The 21784-nt window shown below is 40.6% G+C and overlaps 1 protein-coding gene across 1 annotated transcript in view; it reads left to right on the top strand.

Annotated features, from left to right (window-relative positions):
- dlp (glypican dally-like) overlaps window positions 1-21784 on the top strand; it is a 44516-nt gene that overhangs the window by 17433 nt on the left and 5299 nt on the right. Inside the window, exons 2-3 of the mRNA XM_018101228.3 lie at window positions 18891-19055; window positions 19494-19728. Coding sequence (XP_017956717.1) covers window positions 18891-19055; window positions 19494-19728 — 400 coding nt within the window. The remainder of the gene's footprint in view (window positions 1-18890; window positions 19056-19493; window positions 19729-21784) is intronic.

Below are 21784 nucleotides of genomic sequence, written 5' to 3'. Positions count from 1 at the left end.
CAACAGCAAACAACCAACAAGAACAACAACAACAATAGCCACAACACACTCAACAGAAGAACAACAAGAGAGGAGCCCTGTTGAAATCAAAGCTTTGATGCCGACACAAACAGCGTCGAGGATGATGAAGATGATGATGTTGATGATGATGATGATAATGATTATGTTCCAGAGGATGATGCTGCGAATGATGCTGCTGATGATGATGACAGGTAGCCGAGTGTTTAATTTATGTCTTTTTAAGCACTTGCCTTCTCTACATAGTTAAAAAAGAAAAAAAAAAAAAGAGTCGAGAATCTCAAGAATTTTATGCACACTCACCTAGCGAATTTTCTCAGTTAGTTGTGCGACTTTTTCAACTTCAAAGTTAATTCAAAGTGTCTACGAGATAATCTAGAACAGCTTTGGAGAAATGTTGTGCTTGGCTTAGCGCCAAAGATCTCTTATCTTGGCATCGTTCACTTCAATTGGCGCCTGTTAAGCTAGCTCTATCTGAAGTGCCTTTAATTTGCTTTCTAATCATTTCTTCTAGCTGCGAACGACTCGCTTATCGGCCCGAATTTCCTTTCACAAAAAAGAAGAAGAAACTGTAAAAACCAACTCTGCTATGCTATCAATGACAACTGATCTTTAACCCAAATCAATGAAACTTTTTAAAACTTCCGTAGAATTGTCAACTATTTATATTATTATTTATATACTTGATTTATGTCTGAGGATATTTCCAGTTCAGTCCCAGCCACAGCTACTGTGCCACTTGCTTTTGGGGGCACACAATTTTGTGATCGATTTGTGCAAACAAGACGTCACACCCCGCTGATAAGATATATATATATATATATATATTATAAATAATTGATTAAGTACCGAGTGTACCAATATTATCAAAATAATGCCATGCTGGAATTTGTGTTGCCCTGCGAAGTGAGTCAGTTGAGGCTCATGTGGTAGCACGCACACATATTTAATATATGTATGTAAATTGTTGCTTTGTTTTACTTTCAGCTAATAGTATTTTCGTAATGAAATTCACATCTGCAGCTGTTGCATTTATTTTAACTAGCTATTCTTTTTGTTAGAGCATTTGCTCCTCTGCTTAGAGCCTTTTCATTCCATTCAAGACCGCACACAGATTAGATTACTGCAAATTGACACATTTTCAGTTGTCGTTTTGAGTCTTTTGGGCCGGCTGTCAATCAGCTCGGGAAATGTCTCAAATGGGGCGCAGCTCTCGAGTCGATTCGATGCGCTGCATTGGCAGGGCACATTCGTTATGGCACTGAATGTGTTGTTTTGGAAAAGTTTGAGCATTCGCCGACAGCAGCCACACGCTTCGGCTCATTGTTCTCCCACCGACTCTCATGATGCGTTACGCATTATCCTTTCTGGCCTTTGTTATGGTTTTAGTAACGCCTCTTCCTGGTAACCCGACTACCTTTTTCCATGCTCTCTGGCGTATTATTTTATTTACTTATTTTGTTTTTTGTTACAGATTTCGTAGAGCTCTGCGCTCTGATTAGCACACACCTTTGCCCAGCTGCCTTTTCATCAGCATATTGCATGATTAGGACTAATAATCCCTGCAGGCATTGAGTATGTGCGCCCTTAATGGTTCGGGATTTTTTCCCAACGCGAATGGAGGCGTGTGTTTTTTTGTAGGTTTTGGGCACAGCGGAAACGAAATATTTGGTATAAGTGTAGAAAAATGCTTTTAATGGTAATGCGAGCGATATCATAGAAATTTGATTAATGTGTGTTAGATTGTATGGGATAAAACATCGATTACAGGCAAATAAATGGGACGACCTAAAAAGTACCTTTCGAACAGGCCCGCACACGAGTCAGCGATAGATCGAGTGCTTGATGCTTCATAATATTCTGGGAAAATACAATTTATTTGCTATAATCATTCAGAAGTAGCTAACAACGACTACGCTAATTGGCAAAGATCAGAGGCTCAAAGTGATAATCAAATATGCCAAAATAAAGTGTGTGTGTGTGTGTGTGTGTGTGTGTGTGTGTGTGGAGGAACACAGACAAATAAAATTTAGTAAGAATTTATTTCACATTTGGCTTTATCAAAATGCGAGGCTATTTGTATTTATGTTATAGATTACATTATTTTTTAACGATTTCGCGGAATGTGGGAAAAACATTTCAAATAGAATAATAGAGTCTAAGACTGATAACTTGTTATTGGCAGTTAGTTGGGTTCTGCAAGTGGCGCTCGATTGGCGCTATTTAAAAAATAATTGAATACAAATAAAATCCTTTAATTATTTATTTTATTACAAAACTCTTCAAATTTACTATATTTATTTTATATATTTACAATATATATTACATATTTATTTTACACATTTATGTAAACTACAATTTCCAATTTTCAATGGGTTCAGGGTATAAAAATGTAAATCTAGGTTTTATTGTTCAACGTTTCTTTACGTTCAAAATTATTTAAAAACAAATGACAAAAATGATCGAAAGTAAACACCTTATACTTCAATTATGTTCGCTAATTACTCTGACAAATATATTTGTGAACAGCTTGAAAATCCCTCAGAAATATCGTCTGCTTGTCGATAACTGAGTTTTATTCACTTTTAGTTGAATTTGCCTTATGAATTGCAAAAAAAAAAAAAAAATCTTTATATATGATAGAAGACATGTGCTTGCAATTAAATTTTATTCGTCGAACGCATGCGTAAAATGCGCGATTAAAATTTCTGAGTAAAAATCGGCAAGGTGTGTTGAAAGCATCTATGGGCATAGCGCCAGCATATGAAGTCAAGCAGATGCTGTTTAATAAGCGAAGGTGTAAGGTGATCGTTGGAATATAACTATGAAACGAATGCGTCAGATTTGGTGTTGACTTTCCGACTTTTCCGTATTGCCCTTTCCACTGAATGGCTTTCCGTAAAACATTGTTGAGCACAGCTGCGGGCGATCGGTATAAATATATTTGCATAAATATCAATTTGTCTGTTTATTATATTGGCCAAACTATTTGAACACAAATGAATTAATTACCTGTCTATGGCAATAAATTGGCCGAACTTTGTTTGCGTTAGCCTCAGATGTGGGAATGTATGTATATATATTGTAGATTCATGTTGTTGTTTTTGGTGAGTCAAGGGCTAAAGTACTTCTGCTTACATTTCGTTAGCAACAATAACAATAAGAACAACAATTTCTTCTTTTTATTTGATTTTATAATTGTCGAAGAACAGAAATGAATGCAGACGAAAAAAAAGTGTTAATGGTTTTAATCGGATCTTAAAGATCTCGCTCGGGGAATGTTCTGTTAATAACACTAAAAATTTGCCAAGTCATATCCTAAAGCATCGCCATCGCCGTCTTTGGCTCACATCATTGGCTGTTATTAGTGTGATCTTATCAGTGAACCTGTCCCCAGTCGGATTCGGAGTAGACTCTGCCTGGGCTCGGTTCGAGCCGGTTCGGCTGCTACAACTCAATTTTGTTGTTTCTTCGTGCATCTGGTGCTGCTGCTGATGCTGATGCTGCTGCTCAGACTCTGCTGGATGCTGTTGCTCTGTTGTGTGAATTCCACTTTGAATAGCCCATTGATTGTGCCATAAAATATTTGTCTATCATCCAATCACGTCCGGTATTTGTATCTAGATTTTGTCTCTCTTTATTTCTCATTCCCGACTCACCTTCGCTGCCTCGCGAATCAGACTCGTTTTTAATGGGTTTTCAATTGAGGCATAAACACGTTTGTTCATTGCCTGCATTTTGTGTGTGATTTTTCGGTGACATTTCTATCGTGAGAGAATCGAAAATGTATTTTTGATCGTGTCTCAATTGCGATGAGCTGGCATATTTTCATTTTCATTACTTGTGCAGCATTTCCTACATTCCTCTCCTTTCACAGGGCTTAGCCTTGTCTATTCCTGAATAATCAGGCATTTCCTTTCTCTTGGCAATAGATTTTCAATTCGTCTCATTGGCTTTATACATGTGTGAGTTATTCTATTATCAGGTAGAATGCAAACGTAAAATATTTGTATTAATTTGTAATTCCTTTAAATAATGTAAATTAAAGTCTTATTTGTTCTTTCAACTACTTTGTGCCGTATAAAGCAAAGAAATAATGGGAATCGATTTTATTTTCTGCGAATCGTTGCTGCATGGCATCGCCTACCTCTTTGGTAGGCTCCACATGGAGCACTCGTTGGCCTTTTTCCTTAACACATCTTCCACATATTATGGCTTATTAAGGGTCTGCAGGCTTAATTAACTAACACCCAGGCAATCCATTGGACGAGGCGTAATACCAATGCTAATTAGCCTGCCAGCACGTACAGCAATCCAAACAGAAAGCACGTCAATGGACGATGCTGGATGTGGATGGCGATGTCGATGTCGATGTCGATCTATTGCCCCCACATGCATGTCCAGCCCGGTCCAACGCCCAGTTGCAGTCATAATTGCCAGCAGCAAGATAAGTGCTCTGATCTAAGCCCAGCTTTGGCTCAGGCTCTGCCTCTAGCCGTGGCTGTGCCTCTGGCTCTGACTGTGGCTCTGACTGTGGCTCTGGCTGTGGCTATTTTATAATACCAACACGTTCAAACGTCAATTAAATAAATACAAGATACCAAAGCGTTGTAAACGCCCCAAAAAGCCAACCAAGATCGTCGCTTGGCGGTCCAGAGTCAAAGTCCCAGGCCTGCGACTCTGACTGAGGCAGAGGCAGACACCCAAGCAAGAGATTCATTCAGCCCAAACGATTCATAAATTCACGTTGCACGAGGAATGCGGTGGCTGGTGGCTGGCGAATGCGCAGCTATTTTTGGTCTAGAAGAGAACGAGTTTTCGAGTTCATGTTCCGTCTGCTGCCCCGTCTGCAGTCTTGCAGTGCCACTTTGTTGCAAATATTTTAATGGCTGCTTCCTGTGGTCAAAACTCTTGGCTGAGCACTCCAGGCTCTCTTACTGCTGATTAGTTGGGCACTCTCAGCACAGCTGAAGATCGTCTCCAGACTCAATATGCCGTTAATTGGTTGAGCACATGCGAGAGTGCGTAGCTGGAGGATGTCATCCAGAAATTAATCAAAGTGCTTGAGCCTCAAGTGCCCACTCCCAGGGAATGCTTTGTTATTCTCTTCCAGTATTTATTTGCGCACTCAATTAGTGGATGGGTCTGTGGTCTTTGTTCTTCCTCTCGTGTTTATTTGCCTTTGGCCAGCCCAGAAAGAGAGCCAAATCGAAGAGGCATGCCCAATGGAGCGCTCAGTTCACATCAAGTGGGGCCGTCTGTTTTGGCTCTGTGTCTCGATTTTGCGCATTTGATTTGCCCGGCTGCCTGTAAAATGATAAATTACCATTAGCATTTAGTCTATTGCTCAGGGGCGTGGCTCAGCACGCCCAGTTTTTAGCCTAATGTCCGAAAAGCGTTCATTGATTTTAGACATTTACTTTTTTTACTAAGATTTATACTTTGGAGTTTACTAATTGCTTACGCGCGTCTAATGAATTTTGAATATTTTTTATGCATTTGTTTAATTATTATTTTTTTCCACTTATTATTTGTTTTTGTCTCGCTGTTCACTTTATGTTAATTAATTTGACACAAATTGCGGGTCTGCACAGATTTCTCGTATTGACGTCATAAACCAGGAAATTCTCAACTGTCGATAAAAAAATTTGCCTAATAGTGAATAATGTTGTTTATATTAATAGAAATGTATGATATTATCTGTTATCGTTATCGGTATATTGGATTAGCTTTGCCTTGCCACAACTTCACTCTTATGTATGTAAAAAGTTTAACTTTTGATGAAAAAAAAAAAAAAAATGTAAAAATAAAAATTTCTTGGAATTTGCAGCCAAGTGAAATCTCTTTATTCAGCTTTTTGGTGCGCACGATTCAATTGGAATCAATTGCCTTTGATTGCTGCTGGCAACACGATGCAGCTGGCCTCTGCAGCTCTAGCTGCTAATTAATGCAACTGCAAATAGCGCCTAAACACTGAGCCATTCGCTAATAATGCGCCATAAGGGAAGCCAATTCACTTCGATCTTCTCCTGCCTTCAGCTACTGCTTCAGTTGCTTCAGCTGCTGCCTCTAAACAAGCCGAGCAATTTATTAGCAATAAATTTGCGTTTGCGGGGGACAACAACAGAGCTGCTAGAGGCAAGTGGCAAGTGGCAAGTGGCAAGTGGGCGATGTGGCACGCACTGCGAACAAAACTGCAGTTGTAAGCTCCATTCTTGATTGCTCGCGATCTGCATTTTAATTTAAATAAATTGTATCTTGGGCACATGCTGCAACAGCCTTTAGGACTCGCTCTTTATGCACCGGCGTGAGCAGCAATTGCCTTAAAACTTTATCTTCGTTTTGTAGGCTGTCAACATTTTCAAATGGAAGTGCAGCAACATTGAGATATCAACAATTATAATATATACCTAAGGGTCTAGAGCTTGAGTTGGTATACAATTGGTATTAAATATGCTGTAGACTAGATTAATCTAATGGATGGCACGTTGGACATTGTAGAAATTCAATTTTCCCCTTTTTGGTTGGAAACTATGTATAAAACTTTGAAGTATAAGAAACTCAGCTCTATTTCTCAATATTAACAACAATATTTTAACATGTCTATGAATTAAAAAAAAAAAAAAAGAAAGAACATTTATTAAATAAATAAATAATAAATTGGCAAACGCTTTTAGCTTCAATACACTCGAAATTCGAGCTTTATTGCTAATACTATTGTACATAAATGGTTTAAATGATAAAAGCAATTAAAATAAATCAATTCTATTACTATTATTATCTTTTTTTAGAAATTAAAATTAAATTTTGTGCCCAAATCAAATGAAAATTACTTTGATCATAATGCAGTCACACAAATTTCAGATTTAATGGAATAAAAAAGGTTAGAGCAGATGTTTTCAATTTTCTGTAGAATATCGGAAATTTGTAAATTATGCACTGTTGGGGGTCGCCGTGTTGCAGCAATGAAGCCATTGGAGACGACACGCCGTATCGAGGCACAAAGTTTATCTTGGTTTTGCTGTAGGGAGCGAAACGAACGACAGGGCAAGCGGGCACACACAGTGCGTTGATAATTAATTAAATCAATAATCGATCGTAGCCAAAGTACAACAATAGAGCAGAGACACAAAATGTGGCAGCTACATAGATACATACACGCATATATACACATATGTATTGGTATACGAGTAGTCGAAAACCGAATTCATGTGGACATAATCAAGCGAAAATTCCAACAAAATTAACACACGCTGTGAAAAGTGCTGCCCAACGAAAATAAGAGACAGGATGGGAGAGGAGAGGAGAAGAGCGTGGAGGACAGACGTGAAAAACAGGTAGAGAATATTCATTCAGAAGGTGGGAACGAGAGGAGAGAGACGACAAATTAGGCAACGCTTGAGGATAATGCAGGTAGAAAGGATTTCGATTCGTCGCTAATGTTGCGTGCGACATAATCCTGTTAGAGACGCGTGAATGAGAAACCCAAAAACAGAAAAAAACAAAAAACAACAACAAGAACAACAACAACAAAGAGTGGCAAAGCGTCGTATGAGCAACTTTTGCATGTGACAACATAATTTGTGGGATTGGCTTTCAATGATGGTGATTATTAATCATAATTTGTTGTTGTTGTTGTTGTTGCTATCGAGATTGCTGTTGTATCTGCCGTGGGCCATTCGGCTGGTCAGCATATTTAATGAGGTTTATTTAGGCAAATTAACAGCGAACAGGCGGCTCGGTTATTGCTGCTCTTAATGGCCTTTATATGACATTTAATGGCCGCTGAATGGCATCGTAAATATTTGAAATTCGAAATATGTGAGTGTGCCGCATTTGCCACAGCTCATGTCAAAAGTCAGACAGTCAGCGAGGCAGACAGTTAGTGCGGTTCACAGCTGAGTTCTTCACTCATTTGTGTGAAGAATCATTATGTTGTAATCTTTATAGAGTTGCAACAGCTTCCAAGTGTCGCCTCGACTCGATTCGAGCAACTCTGAGACCTTTGCCGTCGCCCACGCATTGTTCTTTCATTTGTTTTTTGCCTGGGGCATAAATATGATTATAGGGATTATGTGGTATCAGAGTCGCCTCGTCGCTTCGCCTTATAAATTATATATAATGACAAGTGCACTAAACTAAATAAATTGTTGCCTGGATTTAATAACGTAATTTCTGGCATTCAACAAGTGGGCGGCTCCGCTGAAATCTTAAACGATTTATAGCACACTGGGACAACGAAATTTGTAAGAGACTTGTAACTTGTGGGATGGGGGAGCGGGGGCGCAGTGGAGCTGAGGGCGGGGAAGCAGCCCTCTTGAAAGCTGTCAGCCTCATTAATCTATTGTGGTTTATGGTCTGTTCAGATGCGTGTTTGATCCCCAATTCAATTGGGGTTGAATGAGTCATTACCGAATGCGGAACGCCCGGAATTTTTTGGAACACTCAAAATTCTCAGCTGTTTTTAGGCATATTTAAAAGCTTTGATGATGCGCAGCCAATTTCTATCTCAGATATGTAAGCTCAATTTTTAATGAATAATTTTGTCACTATATTTTTCAGGGTCTTGAATTTTGTAGCTCTGAATTCATTTTTCTTTGTCACACTCCTTCAGCATATCAAAGAGCTAGCTTAAGTGAAAACAGATGGTTGAAGACATATGAAATTATGTCATCGTTTTTGCTTCATATTATAACCTTGAATATCAGCCGATAACTGCTTTAATTTTCAGTCTGGAGTTTTTTATTTTGCTCCATCTTCATTGGTTCTACGGTCAGTATATGCCATATATATATATCGTTTATCTTTCAATGTTTGTATTAGACAAAAATGTAATCACCTTTGTCTGTTCTTAAATTGCAGCTGTCAATTTTTAGATTAAGTGTACATAACTTTGTCGAATGATAATATAATTATATTTTTATTAATCAAGAAAATAGATTTCACTTTTTATAAATCTTTGATTTGGGTTTCACTCATTCAATTCTTTACCAAAAGCTTACTAAATATTTAAGTTGCGCAGATACACACACACACGCACACGCACACTCGACCCCACTCCCAATTCCCTTGTTATTTATACCTTTATTTATAGATCCACTTTCAGTTTATAGAGCCATAAGAGCACAGTTAACAAGCCAACTAGTGAAACCCATTCAAGCGTTGCCACCCAGTTACCCAGATACTCGGATTCATCCGTCTATAGGTTGCAAAAGATACAATCTATTATTCATATAGTTGACTGTCAGTTGCAGTTGCGTCGGTAGGGAGGAAGCGAGGAGCAGGAAACCGCAAGTAGACGCGCTGTGCCATTGCAATGCATTGTTAGCATCATTTAATGTGCTTTTCAGTTTATATATGTATTTGCCATTTTTCATCGGCTATCGATTACAATATTTTTGCTTGTCACTTTGCTTCGATATCATTCACTGCCGATTATCTTTTGCCGTTATATTTATTTTTCTTTTATTTTTGACACAAGCTCAACTTCATTTTACAGACGATTAATCTCAGAGCCTGTGAGCAGCGACTCGAAAGGCTTGTAAATTTATCAAATTAATTCATTTTAAAGACCATTTTCCTTTTCCCCAATATCTGCCAGTATATGTGTGTGTGTGTGTGCGTGTGTTGCTGATGAGTTTTCTGGCTTTTTCATTCATATTTTTACAAAATTGCTTTGCGGTCGCCAGCAATTTTGGTAGCTTGCAGAGCTCGCCAGCAAATTGAGGAAATCTCTGCTTTTATGGCTTTTGCGGTTGTTGTTGTTGTTGTTTTTTTGTTTTTTGCAGTTGCGGTTACAAAAGGGTTTCGTTGACGGCTGGGTGAGAGCTGGGAAGCAAGCTAACCAACCAACCAGGCAAAGCAGCCAGCCATCCAGCCAACTGGTACAGTGGCACTCTGGCTGGCGCAGAGCTCTCGCAATGGCCTAAATGCTTTTTATGGGCCCAAGCACATTTTTCAATTGTCGTCGGCGTCTCAACTTAATTGGGCCACAAAATTAAATAAAAAATGCTGCTCGTGTTGCATGCTGAGTGACCAGAAGAGAGTTGACAGCAACACGTCCTCACCGTCACCGTTGCCGTCACCGGCAGAGCTCAGCTCACCTCCTTAATGCTATCGCAAAAACAAGAACAGGACTCACTAAGATCATGAATCGTAGATACCCTGTAACTAACTTAGATAAAAGTAGAGCTGGCTGGTGGATTCACGTATTGTTGTCTATCTATTGTTCTCTCATTGCAGTTGATTTTCGAATGGATAGTTGAATATTTATATCATATATTCTAATAACCAGGGACTTCTTCGATTGTCTCTTGAAGCAAAAACTCACATTGAAATGTCGAACTACTTATGTTGAATACTACAACACATCTTATATACCCTTCTTTGTCTATTCATACAGGGTACAGAAAAAGAAAAAAATTAAGCTCCATAACACGTGAACGTGCTTTGAATAGCTCGACAGTATTTTTTTTTTTTCAATTTGTTTATTTTTTTCTGTATTTTTTTTTGCAGCAGTCACCGCTGTAAATCTCTGTCGCGCGTTTTATCTCGCGTTCAAAATCGAATTTAAATCCAAGCCACAAACCAGGTCCAACATGTTTCAATGACTTTCGATCTGGCTAAGCGGCTCTTTTGATAGCTTAGCTCCTCACTCAACTTTCCCTCCTCCTGCCGCCCCGTCTCGTTCACGTCTAGCTGTCGTTCAATTTGATTTGTTTGATGGTGTGAAAATTTGGCTGGACTACAAGCTTTATGTGCTGCTAAATTGTGTCTGTGATTCTGCATTATATACAATCAGAGATTTGCACATATGTAGATAGCTGAAGCTCTCATTGAATCATCACGAAGAAGCTTAGAGTTGTATATATTGATGAGGAATATGAGATTGACACTCTGTACAATGCAGTCGGGATTTATATTCTTAAATATAATGCCTCCAATTAGGCGTCTAATTGATATCAACAGCGATCAAGTTTAACCCAGTTGGCACTTTCTTATCGGCAGCTGTCCCAATTACGAAAATAAATCCAATTCCGTGCCAGATATGGAGCTTTTGTATACAGTAACAAACCAAGGAGAATGAGAATGTAAACAGCGAACAGGTAGACCGAACACCGATGACCAGACAATTGACCAGAGACCCGGCGAGCCCCGCTGCCCGCCGCCCGCCGCCCCACTTTGCCAAAAATAAAAAATTGCCATTAATCAAATTTTATTGTTTAATTAATTTCGCTTGAATGAATGCCGCATGGCGATGGCAGCAGGTGGGGGCGGCGTGTGGCGGGCAAAGCAAACAAATAACCGAAAATAGTTGCAAATGGCATTCGATTCGAATTATTTCAAAGAAACTCAGCCGCAATATTTGCTTACTTTTTCGCTTGACATTTATTTACGGATGCCCTGTAAATGTGGGCGTAGAAATGGGCATATTGACATTGCGCAATTGTATGAGACGGGCAAAAGATAAATACCATAAACATATTCATTACATATTATTATATAGTTTATGTACTCTTTTCATTATTGCTCATTGTGATATATGCATGTTTAGGAGCTAATTCTGCTGACCAAAAATATGTTTACATATTTACCAGAAATATTAATAGCTTTACTAAAGCCTTTTTTCATATTCGTAACTAATTTTTATAGGTTTTCAGCTGCTTGTCGTTAGGTATAAGGCATTCTGTAATCAGGCAACTTCTCCCACTCTCTCCCTCTATTTCTCTCTCTCTCTCTCTCTCTGTCTCTGACTATAGTCAAATGCATATAAATTTATATTTGTAAATATTTATGAAGGTGTAAGGTATAATACCTTAGCGCTATAAATAAACCATATTGTTATATACAATACAGTAATAGTAACGAATATTACTAATACTATATTTATAAGTAAATATATATGTACAAAGAGTATTAATATTACTAATAATAATTACAAGTATAGAGCTGCAGTGATTTGATCTGCTTTGATGTTTACACTCAACACGCATTTGCCGTAGCTTTAGCCCATATCACTTTTACCAGGCTAGAACGAATGACTCACGATTATAGTCTGGAAAGCAAACTCTGTTCAAACGGTAGAAATATTGATATACATATCACAAACACACGACGAGAAAGGTATGTCGGGCCATAGCATATATCGTGTATAGCTTGGCTTTGGTTCAGAGTTCGTTCGGCAGATGTTGCTGTCTGCATTGGGGCTTGAATCGCCCACATGGCGACTTACCTCATCATTTCAAACATTTCACTGCCAGTGGAAAAGCGTGCAACTATGGGAAACCATAGGAAAACTCAGCTGCAGCATTCAGTTTTCCCGGCGGCTAATTACGACTCATAAATATAGCCGAGGCAGCAGCAACAAGGAAAATGTTGCAGCATGCTGTGTGCTATTTTTGAGATCTCCGCCTGCGTTTCGTTCTTGTTCATGTGCAGCGTGGCCTGATGAATTTTCGCACATTTGCGCATTGAAATTGTCACTCAGAAAACTGACAGTGAAGGAAATGCGCTGATTGCCAGACAGAGGAGAGGGCAGCAGGAGGCTGTAAGGGCAGCTGCAACAAAAAGCAATTGTGAATAGAGTAGCGCCAAAGTTGGCAACATTCGTCACCTCATCAGGGCAAAAGGTCTCGAGCACAGCACCCACCCCCTCCCAAGCTCAAGCGGCAACCGGGAAGTAACTGCGGCAGCACCAGCTCCTTTACAAGCTGCACCTTCTAACTCCGTGCTATGTTTATGTTACAAGAAACGTGTTGGCAGCATAAACATCTGTTCGCCCTTCAGACCTCTCGCCAGCCCAGTTTGCAGTTGAGTAATTTTAATTACGCCTAAAAGAGCCGACCGTACGTATAGGAAAAAAAAAGAAAAGCGAAAAACAAAGAAAGAAAAGTACCCAAGCCAAAGTGAAGGCGACCCCGGGCCGAGTCGTACCGCGCCGTACCGCCCGACCACCGTTCACATCTTTGCCTTTGGCATTTATGCAACGACCTGACTCGACACGTAATTACACACAGCTCAGAAATCGGAGGCTTTCGAGGGGCTGGACAGAAGGTGGAGCATGCTAAATGTTGCATGCACCCGATGCACATTAACAGCGAACGCCTTTCCTTAGTTTGCACGCAGCTGCCCCAACTGCAACTGCAACTGCAACAGCAACTGCCACTGCTACTGCAACAGCAAGCAAGGAATGCATGTCAAAACAGCAAATTCCACAATCTCCTATGCTTACTCACCCATACATCACAGCCCCACTGAAGTGAAGAATTAACCAAAACTCCCATCTCTTTAATAAACAACCTTAAGATTTCTTGTTTCTTCAGCTGCTCGAATTGGTTTGCTAAATGCGAAAATCTGTATAAACTAGAAATAAATATATGCAAAGTCCATAAAACTTGGGGCAGGAAGTGCTTCGAACGAATACATTTTTCAGCTCATTTTATGCTGAAAGCTAAGCAAATAAATAATAATAGGAATGATTAAGGAAAACTAATTAATTTTATGGCTCCATGACGCATACCAATCTCAATTATTCATCCTCTTATACATTATATTATTTTGCTTGAATATATGTAGGGATGACACTAGACTAGATGATTATCATACATATATGTATATTATATATGCTAATATAAATTTATATATTTATATATAACCGGTAAATATCTTTGAAAAACAATGACAAAGTGTATTACAATACTGTATACATAGTTTCGTTGCTTACGTTAAGTCTTAAGTTAATATAAAGAAAACCTTCACATATGTTACTTGCTCATAGATGTATAAGACACATCCTGAGCTATGCTGAATATGTAAAACTAATTTGGTATTTAAATATTGGTAGACCCAAACAGTTTCTCCTTTATTTGGTGCATCTCTCACTGAATTCTGACAAGTTTTAAATTGAACCACTTTAATTATATATGTTATGTCTCTAAAATTCAGTTTGCAGCAACTCCATAGGGTATTTAGAGTTCGACGTGTCATAGATAGATGCTCTTTCCTGTTCTTCTGTAGTATCAATTAGTCTAAATAAATATACAAATTGCACTTACTAGATATTGTGCAAGGTTTTCCGCCCAGAAAGGCGGGAGGCCCAGCGCTATAAAATTAATTAAGTGCGACTCAATGCGAGCAGGCGAAGCAGACACCAAATATTTGTTGTTATTTTGTTGTTCCCTTTCTGTTAGACCTTTAGCATGGGCTAGGTATTTGTTATTCTTTTGTCCGACTGCGGGTGGCAATTGAGTTATGTATTGAAACTGAAAGCTGAAATCGCCGAGTTTCTCGAGCAGTGTGAAGTGCAAGTGGCATGCCCCACATAGGAAAACAAAAGCAGCAGCAGTAGCAGCAGCAAACATGAGAAAGTGGCAGCAATTACTTTTGGTATTAATTTCAGTTGATGGTCCGTTTTTTAATTAGGCATATTTAAGATTTCTCTCATGCTGCGCCTGACCCAATTCTGGCTGGCTATAACAAACTCTGAGATCGCAGTGGCAGCTGTTGCACCACACATGCGATATACCCGGAGCCCTGCTCCATTCAGATTTACAGGCATTACGTTTTACACTTAATAAAACGTCCGTAGTCGAGCCCAAAAAACCCAACCCCTTTAACTACTTATTTCAGGCCGGGTGGTTGCTTGATGGGTGGGTGGAGTGATGGCTGGGCGGTTGAGTGGTTGGTGCTTTTGGTGTGGTACGGCCTTCGGCTCGCTTCGGACTCTACTGCTGCTGCTGCTGCTGCTGCTCTCGCTTTGCTGTGCGCCTAATTAAAACTCATTACCATAAGCATAAACTGAAGCAAGGAGCTGCTGCTCGCTGCTCGCTAAATGCAAACAAGAAGGACATGCGGAAATTAAAGTCAAATCAACTGAGCAGCCCAAAGTCAATTTCAAGGGTTTTTCAAGAGATGAGCGCACAGATTGCTTAACCTTCTCCCAGGCTGCGCCTTGGGTCGATGCTTCCGTCTGGGGAGAAGTTCACTTAATGCAATTTCCTTGCCAGACGGCGAGGTCGACAACTGCTTTTTGGGGATTAGTTGGCGTATCGACCATTTTGTTGGCACTCCGCACTATCCGCACTAGACAAGTAAGCCCCGCTCTCTCTCTGCCCCTTAGCTCCACAAGCCCTGCCGCACATGCAGCAATGTGCAACCCTAGTGAAAGTGAAAGCTTTGTTTCCCATGCGTGCAACGACCCCTTCCGATGGCTGGCGCTCGCTCTCTCGCATAGCGTGCGCTCTCTCCATTTCGACCCCTCCTCTCTCTCTCCCCTCCCTCGCCCTACAGAGCTTGCCGTTGCCTGTCTGGCTATCCAGTTCCCTTTTGCTCTGTGCAACAGTTGCCGCCAGCTGCTGTTTGCTGAGCGCCTGTTAAAGTTGCCGCGTCGCATTTTTGTGCCAAGCCAAAAAGGACGAAGCGATGAGTGAATTTTACTCTCTCTCAGTCTCTATGTCTCTCTCTCTCTCTCTATTTCTGTCTCTTGTCCTTGTGCCTCTCTGTCTCTATCTCTGCTTGTCTGGCTCCGCATTATTGTGGCTCATTGAAACTCAACTCAAAAGTAAAGTTTGTTCGCAACCTGCGAGCAGCAGAGGGGAAATTCAGTCTTCGTTTCGCCTTTTGGGGGTGTAGACGCTTTTAGTTGTGTCCTCTGCTTTTGCCTTGCCACATTTGCAATTCTGTTGTTGTTGTTGTTGTTGATATTGTTGTTGCTGTTGTTGTTTCCTTTGTTTGTTGGGCATTTCACTCGCAAACTGTTTTCAAATGTGGCCGCTTGCGCTTTTATCTGCACGCAAAGAGAAAGAAAAGAGAGAGAGAGTGGGAAAGGGAGAGGGAAGGGGGCTGAATGAAAGAGCGACTGAATAGGTTGAATGGCCAAACTTTGACGGAATGAAAATGGAGCATTTGGGAAAAGCAAACTTTACTAAAAATATATTTATATGAATTAAAGATAAATAAAGTCCAACTTTAAAGCAAAAATCTTCACGCAACTCAAAAAATTTGAGTTTTTAGTAAAATTAATTTGAAACAACATAAAATGTACATATTCATAAATATTAAAATTCATTATTTTATCACTGCCAACCTCCATTTGGTTAGTTTGCTTCAGTGCGGGGTCAAGCGCCAGAGTGGGCGTCTGTTGGGGGCTGCTTCAGCTGCTCAAAGGGGGAGGTTGCGTGCTAGAAATATAATTTCGCTGCCAGCAGCCTCTCACTCATGCTCGCTCAATGGCAAACTGGGAGTAACAGAAGACACCTGCTGGAGCAGTCTGACCGCCCAGCAGTGGCTCTCCCCTCGCTGTTATCTGTGCGAGAAGCGTTGCTAAACTTTCGCACCCTTTTAACATTTTCGGGCTGGCTGCCTCAGGGGTGGCTGCCGTGTCCCGTTGGTCGCCGCAGGAGTCGTTTTGTTGATCGTTACAGTAAATCATTCGAAATGAATTTCACTCCAGCGCTCTCACCCCGACAACTGGGCAAATAGCGTGTGTTCAGCCAAAAGCAGCAACGACAACATATGACCCAGGTTTCAGCCAGGGGTGGGTAGTTAGAGAAATTGCTTTGCCAGCTTACTTTTTATCAAACGCAAGCTGGAGTTTTCTATTAGACATGAACAGGGTGCTTTTCCGACGCGTCAGCCAAAGGAAGCACAATATATGTAGAAAAAAGAACACAGAAGCTGCCATATCGTTAAGTTAAGGTCATTTATTATGTTCACGACACCTTCTTGCCATCGCCTGCTGGCCACATTTGGTATGCGCGTGTCCCCCGCCTCCTGCTGTTGTCTGTGAAGAAATTATGCAGCAATTCATAAAAAACGGCAAGCGGTCCACCCTAATGCTATTCGAACATCGATTTTTGGCAACGATTTATCGATTCTAAGTGGAATGTGTGGTTAGACATAGCTCGACATTTAATGATGGGAATGGAAATGGGAATGGGTAGAGGCGACCCGCAGCTGGTATCAGCCGAAGGATTCGCCTAAGACACCATTCAGTTTTATCAACTCTCAGGCAACAATTCAATTAACTTGGATGCCAAACTAAGGAAATAGCACAGCTCCTTCACATTACACATGCTAGTCACAAACAAAGGCTGTCAGCCAGTTAATGGAAAAAGCGACCACAATTGTTGCCACTGCCGCTGCTGTTGCCGTTGCCGTTGCCGTTGCCGTTGGTAACGAGCCAATTTAGATAAGCAAAGACTTCCAGTTGCCCCACACGCTACACTTAATTCATATCTTGTGCAACATAACAATTAGTGCAGGCCATAAAACCGAACGAAGCAAACGCCGCTGCCCTTCCCCAAAATAGAGAGAACTTCATCTATGTACATACATACATACATACATACATGCATGCATGCATGTATGGAGGCTGAAGGGAAGCTGCATTTGTTTACAAATTGTGCACGAAAAGTAGCTAAATTTATATTGGAAATAAACAAAATAGAAAATACATTCCTCTCCTTCGTCTATGCACTGTGCACGTGGATGATGATGCATTCAACTGGATAGCAAAATATTTATGAGCTCCGACCAAGTCAAGTGTAGGAACAGTTCTACTTGCCATAGCTCAATTCCAGATACTCTTTCAAATAGACTCAATAATTATTATAATAATATAGTCAAAATCCTCCTACTTAATCGCGATGTCTACTCCGAAGTATTTTAGAATGATACGAGTTTATTAATAGGTCTCTGTATTACCAAATTTAGAGTACTCTACAGCAAGAGTATTTCAAAAGTTTTTTAAAAAGAACAACATGTTTGCTTTCAATTAGCGTTAGACTTTTTGGACTGTATGCAGCGCTCGCCTCTATCCATTCATGAGAACTGTCTAAATAAACAAAAGCCTTGCCAGCTATAAAAGTCAGAAAATAAAAAAATCCAGAACAGAATTGGAGGCATCCGTGGAGCATGGGAGATGTGCAGCATAATTTACAATGATTACTTCGTTGTAGGCAGCTAATGCGGAAGGCTTTTAGAATGGATTGCTTCTGAAACTACCTGAGCGCCGAATGTGAATGTGAACGTGTTAAATGTTTGCGTAAACCATCCAGAATCATTGGCAGCCACGCCCTTATGGGTGGGCTCGGGTTACCTATCCGCATGAGTTTACATTTACGGCTACGGTCAGTCGTCATGTCCGAGCTGGTAGCCAAACGCATCGTTTACTTTTCATCTGAACGAACAAAGTGGCACGCAGTTAACTGCATTTTTCCTTGTTCCCCACTGGTGTCTGGGTTTTTGGTTTTTGGTTACCATGTCAAGTGGCAGCAAGTTCCAGTTCCCGGAATCTGCATAATGTGCTGCTGCCGTGTGTAATGCCTTCGGGCTGGGCTGAGGTTAGTTTAGTGACCAGCACAAACAATTGGAATGCCTCGAACAGTTGCTCCCTAATGCTCGAGCAAATAGAACGCTCAGAACTTCACTGGCTCGAAATATTTGTGCATACCAATGCGGGTCTGCCCATCGGCCAACTGGGCTGACAGAAGCCGCCTTACTATGTGCTGCCCTATATGTGTTCAGCTGATGCAATAGGGAAGTGAACTAGTATGTAAATGCTTTACAAATACACATAATTAGTTCATTATGATCTATTACGAATTAGTATAAAAGTGATAATTTATTGTTGAATAGTTTGTTAAATTATACATGACTGTAGATCATCCATTGATAATCGTTAGTGTAAGTTAAAGGCCGCACTCAACATGAATTGGAATAAGGACTAATTTACTCCAAATACTAATTGAATATTTCATATTTATATAAAAAACTATTATAAAATTAAAATATTATACCATATATAGAATCAACTTGAATCTATTTTAATATATTTTTATACCAACTGAATATTTAATCTTTTGGCATTGCAGAACGTGTGCTGCGCTACTGTGAATCGCCCTCGGTGGGCACCTGCTGCACCTACAACATGGAGACGCGCATGGCGGGCCAGTCACGCCAGCAGTTGGAGTGGCACACCAAGGAGCAGATATCCAAGATGTCGGGTCTACTGGCTGGCAAGGCAACCAAATTCAATGGTGAGTCGAAATGTGACCAGAAATATAACTCAACAGCTACTTGAAGCTGTCAGTCCCTCCGTCCGATTCTAATTGGATGTAGACACAGTTTAGAGTTTACAGATCTGTAAGTATTTACGGGTGTCGAGTGGACTAGCTGCCGATTCCATTGGATCATGCGGGCTTCGAATTACACAGATCGATTTGAAGCAAGAGAGAGAGGTAGGGTCAGAGACAGAGAGAGAAAGAGAGAATGACACAATGTGAAGTGTGCAGGCGACAATGCGGATGTTGGGATTTATTTTGTGCAGCGGAAGCCACAAATATTTAAGAATAGTACCCCAGAAGCATTTAGTCGGTTGTCTGGATGCGGCGGATGTGGCCCATTTCAATAAAATCGACCCACAGAATGTTTCTCAATTTTTCACATTTTCTTCGTCTCATCTGTCTCTTCCATAGATATTTTTCGCAAATTGCTGCTGGAATCGAAGGAACAGTTCCACACGATGTTCATGCGGACATATGGAGTGATCTATCAGCAGAATTCGTATGTCTTTTCGGATCTGTTCAACGAACTGGAGAACTACTATGCGCGCGGTCGGGTCGATCTATTGGATGTGATGGACAAGTTCTTCACCACGCTCTACCAAAAGATGTTCACTGTGCTGAATGCGCAGTATGCCTTCAACGATAAGTGAGTACCAGCCATCATATATGTACAATACATTATCGTCATCGAGTACAGCGCATACTCCCCCCGTCGCCCGTTCCAAAGTCCCCATTGAGGCAGTCCTCGCCTGACAGATTTGAAGTTACAGACGTGTGAAACCGCAAAGTGTCGAGCGTCAACGGTTGACTGACTGACTGACTTGACTCAGGCCAAAGACTGTTGAAAGCTTTGACGAATCTCTGACGTTGACTGGATGGATGTCTGAATATCAGCCTGGCTTGCTTCACTCCTCTGGTGTGCAATTTCAGCTTTCGGTCTATGGGCTGAATTGCCCTTTTGTTTTATTGTTGTCGCGGTGTTTGCGGTTGAAACGCTTAACTAGGAAATGGGCTAATTTTCGATACTCTAAATGACGAACTCTAGGTACTCTCTTTTGTGGAGGAAGTGAGAAATATATAAAGAAGAGAGGAGAAACTATTGAAAGATAAGTCATAGAAATAACGAAACTATAGTTTGTATTATGAATTTATAGTATAGAATTCTTATAATACCAAAAAAATATTTTTTTCAAGATTTAAAAAATTACTTTCGTATTCAGAATTAAATTTAACATCGTTATGTAGGAAAGCTCTTACAATTATTATACTATAATGTACATAAGACTATATAGCTTGCATTATATGAGTAATGAGCAAGTATGTATGATTATAATACAAGTCTCTAAGGGCATATATTTGACTTACCAACATACATATATAAACATATTGAAATGAGTCCACTAATTCAACTAGTAGTATAGTAATGAGAAGACAAATTTTTTATGTATAGGAATATCTATATAGCTGGAAAGCTCTTAAATTTAGGGTACTCTAATCAGATCGACCCTTCGTGGTAAACTCTTCATCAAATGATGAGCTGGATATCCATGGGCGACGTCCCACTCATGAGCAGCATTACCAGCTAATCAGGCAGCTGTTGTTTTCTACATCTCTTAATTTAGTAGGCTGCAAACGTAATCCTAATGCGTATATACTCCCACTGCAAACATATTCACTCTGTCTGTGTGAGTGAGTGTATGCGTGTGTGTTATGGAGAGCCCACTTTGAGGCAGTTCCTGTGGCAGCTGGTCGCATTTCCTACTGCACGCTAAATTGCGCCCACTTGGCTCTTGGCTCATTGAACTGGACCCATTCCTTGGCTTGGCTTGCCTTGGTTTGGCTTGGCGAATTGTTTCGCTGGCTTCGGCATCGGGTTCAGCTTCAGCTTCAGCTTCAGCTTCAACTCTTCATAGCTCGGCTCGGCTCGTGTTACCCACGCGCTTTCCAATTGCTGTCGTTGCCTCCGCCGCGGCGCGCCGTCGCTGCCTTCCTCTGCGATTCGTTTTTATTGTCATCGTCTCAGTTTGTCGTACGTGCCTTGGCACATTGTCCGTTTATTGCACTGGACAACGATGGCGGCGTAATTGCTGGCACTTGCTGCTTGTTATTTGTTGCCCGCTGCATGCGGTTGGTCGGCGACCCAGACCTACAATGGCCTGCGCAGTCGAGTGTGCTGCACTTAATGTAGGGGTTGCTCCCCCAATCGACAAGGCAAACAAATAAAAGGGCGCCCTAAGAGACTGCGAATGTTTTTGGCAACATACTTTTATAAATGAGTGTGTCTGTGAGTGAGAACAAAGAGATAAACGACAGTCGGGCCAGAAAAATATATAGACTTTATCTCTATGATTTAATAGACTTAGAAATATGATATACAAAACTATATACTGCAGCATCTTAATGCCTTCTCTATGATTTATTATTTCTGAAATATGTGTATAAATTTTTAGCAAACAAGTAATCGAACAATATTGATCAAAGAAGATAGCCTTTTGAGTGGCTAACGTGTTTTAGCCATTTCCTAGTTCGCCCATTGTCGAGTTGCGTCGAGGCGAGTCGCTTCGGGCCGAGAGGCAGCCATACAAGTGCAACAGCTGTCATGCCTCATGGCCAGGAGCAGGTGCAGCGCGATACGTGCGGCACATGGGGCGCACTGAAGCAGTCAGTCAGACAACTTCTTCTCATATTATTCTTTGCACATA

Source organism: Drosophila navojoa, chromosome 4 (genome assembly GCF_054131105.1).
Source record: "Drosophila navojoa isolate 15081-1374.11 chromosome 4, UAZ_NAV_1.0, whole genome shotgun sequence".
Lineage (NCBI taxonomy): Eukaryota > Metazoa > Arthropoda > Insecta > Diptera > Drosophilidae > Drosophila > Drosophila navojoa.
Note: the sequence above shows the minus strand (reverse complement) of the source record. Positions and strands in the feature narration are given on the sequence as shown.